The 2,393-nt window shown below is 54.3% G+C and overlaps 1 protein-coding gene across 1 annotated transcript in view; it reads left to right on the plus strand.

The window, feature by feature from the left end:
* Window positions 1-1,728, plus strand: part of LOC104463353 (chromosome unknown open reading frame, human C1orf50) — a gene marked incomplete at its 5' end in the record, with an annotated part of 2,428 nt that extends 700 nt beyond the window's left edge. The window contains 2 exons of the mRNA XM_010075652.1: window positions 476-607; window positions 1,546-1,728. Of these exons, the coding sequence (XP_010073954.1) occupies window positions 476-607; window positions 1,546-1,728 (315 nt within the window). The remainder of the gene's footprint in view (window positions 1-475; window positions 608-1,545) is intronic.
* Window positions 1,729-2,393: the final 665 nt, after the last annotated feature.

Consider the following 2,393-nt stretch of genomic DNA (forward strand, 5'->3'; position numbering starts at 1 on the left):
TCGTTAACTGGTGGAGCTGGATCTGCGGAGCGGTCAGCTGGTGGAGCTGGGGAGATGAATTCCTCTTTGTTTGTTGTCCCTTCCCTCGGGGGCTGCAGCAGAAAAGTCCCAAGGGTCTGGCAGCTGTGTACGGAGCAGAGGAATGAGTCCAGCGTGGGGTGGGGTCAGGCACAGAGCTGAGCCTGGAGCTGCAGTGAAGAGCTCCTTGATTCTTGGAGGTATCTCCACCTCCGTGGAGGGGTGCAGGAGCTCTGAGATCCGTCTGATGGGGGAAACTGGGAGAAAAATTTCTCTCTCAGAAAACATCTGCTTCCTGGGGCTAGTAAAGATGTGCGATGTGAAGCCAGACATGCGCTGGGGAGGATGAGGCCTCGTGAGCGGTGTGTTGAGTGATGTATCTCGAGCTCTGGCTGAGAGGCAGTAGCATGTTGTTGTTTTATTTCAAGTGTGGCAATTTTGAATTTGGTTTTTTTAGGTCTTGGATGAAGCTAACAGAGATGCTGATCTGCACCACGTGGCCTGCAACTTAGTGAAGAAGCCGGGAAACATTTACTACATGTACAGGAGGGAGAGCGGCCAACGATACTTCTCCATCCTGTCTCCCAAGGTGGGTGGTAATGGCCCCTGAGGAAGCAGGCAGGGAAAAAAAAACACATTTCTAGTGCTTGGTCCCTTCCGGACCTCAGCCAAAAGCACGAACTTGATGGAGGCATTTGTTGGCCTCCTCTCAGTTGGCGTTTGTCCTTGGTCTGAGTTACCCCGTTGGTGTAAGAGCCATCTGATGGGGTTCTCTTAGCCCGTGGTGGGCAAGGACAAGAGGAAACAGCCTCAAGTTGCGCCAGGGGAGGTTTAGGCTGGAGATTAGAAAAAATTTCTTCACTGCAAGAGTTGGAACAGGCTGCCCAGGGCAGTGGGGGAGTCACCGTCCCTGGAGGGGGTCAAGAACCGTGTGGATGTGGGGCTTGGGGACATGGGTTAGTGGGTTGGGTGGGGTTGGGTTGATGGTTGGACTTGATGATCCTTGAGGTCTGTTCCAACCCCAATGATTCGATGATTCTGTGATTCTCGGCTTTTCGGTCTCTGCAGTTCTTTCTCTGGAAGTAAGGAACTGCCAACACGCTCTGGGCCTCCCCCGCCCGGCACGGCCGTCTGGCAGCACGGTCTCCTCAGGTGCTTCAGCCCAGGGAGTGAGTCTGCTGCAGCTTGGCAGGGGTGGTCTCAGAGGTGTCCTCCTTCCAGGCCCCCCATTTTCGGGCACACAGGCTGAAGGTGTCAGAGCAAAGCACCGAGCATTGGGAGGAGCTCTGTGCAGGTCAGGGAGGTCTTGTGTCCCTGAGCCTCCCTGTGTCAGCAGTGCTGTAGCTTGACCTGGTCTTAGACTCCGGGTAGCTGAACCTATTTTTAGGTTAGAAAATGGGATGGTGATGTAGTTGGAACTGCTTCAGAGGTGGTGGGGCAGAGCATGGGCAGAGGTTGGGCTACGGAGCAGCACAGCCCAGCTCCGAGGGAAACTCAGCGATGTGAATCTCTCCTTTCCTCCTCCAGGAATGGGGGACCAGTCCCCATGAATTTCTCGGTGCCTATAAGCTTCAGCACGACATGTCCTGGACTCCATTTGAGGACATCGAGAGGCGAGATGCTGAAATAAACATCCTGGATAAGCTGCTGAGCCGACAGGCAGCGCTGCCCCCCTGTACAGAGCCCAACTTCCAGGGCCTGACCAAGTGACACAAGTGACCGCACGGGACCCCCTGTGTGAGCACACGCAGTGCCTTCCCGCTGCCAAAGGCAGAGCAAGGAAAGAGACCAAGAAACAAAACTGCTGATGCCGCCAGTACTTGCTCTGTGCTTTAACGAGACTCGTTCTACATTCGGTCATACTGGATTTTCTAGTAATTGAGTAATTTATTTCTTTGATTTAACGCCGATCTGTAGCGAGAGACAGATCATATCAGGTGGAGTCAATTCCAAGAGGGCTTGGGGCAAAGCAAAAATGCTGGAGGCAGATGTGATAATGCTATAAAATACGTCCTACCTGTCCGGCTCTGCTCTACCTCCCTGTGGCAGGGGATGATTTCAGGGCTGGATTTTGCCACTTGTTCTAATGCACTTATTTGGGAAGCTCTGTGGCCTGGGAAGAGCGCTGGAAACCCTGCGCGGAAGGGTCTGTTGTGACTGGGGTCTGTTAGTTTCTGTCCCAGCTGGTCTGAAGCCCTGAGTTTGGCACGCGGAGTGACCAGGAGCTCTCTTCTCTGGGAAGAGTGTCCTCAAAACTCTCACGTGGGCTTCAGGTGCTCCTCAGAAGGTGCCACCCTCTGCCATGGACAGGGACACCTCCCACTAGCCCAGGTTGCCCAAAGCCTCATCCAGCCTGGCCTTGAACCCCTCCAGGG

This window comes from Pterocles gutturalis, unplaced genomic scaffold (assembly GCF_000699245.1).
Source record: "Pterocles gutturalis isolate BGI_N339 unplaced genomic scaffold, ASM69924v1 scaffold41162, whole genome shotgun sequence".
Taxonomy (NCBI): domain Eukaryota; kingdom Metazoa; phylum Chordata; class Aves; order Pterocliformes; family Pteroclidae; genus Pterocles; species Pterocles gutturalis.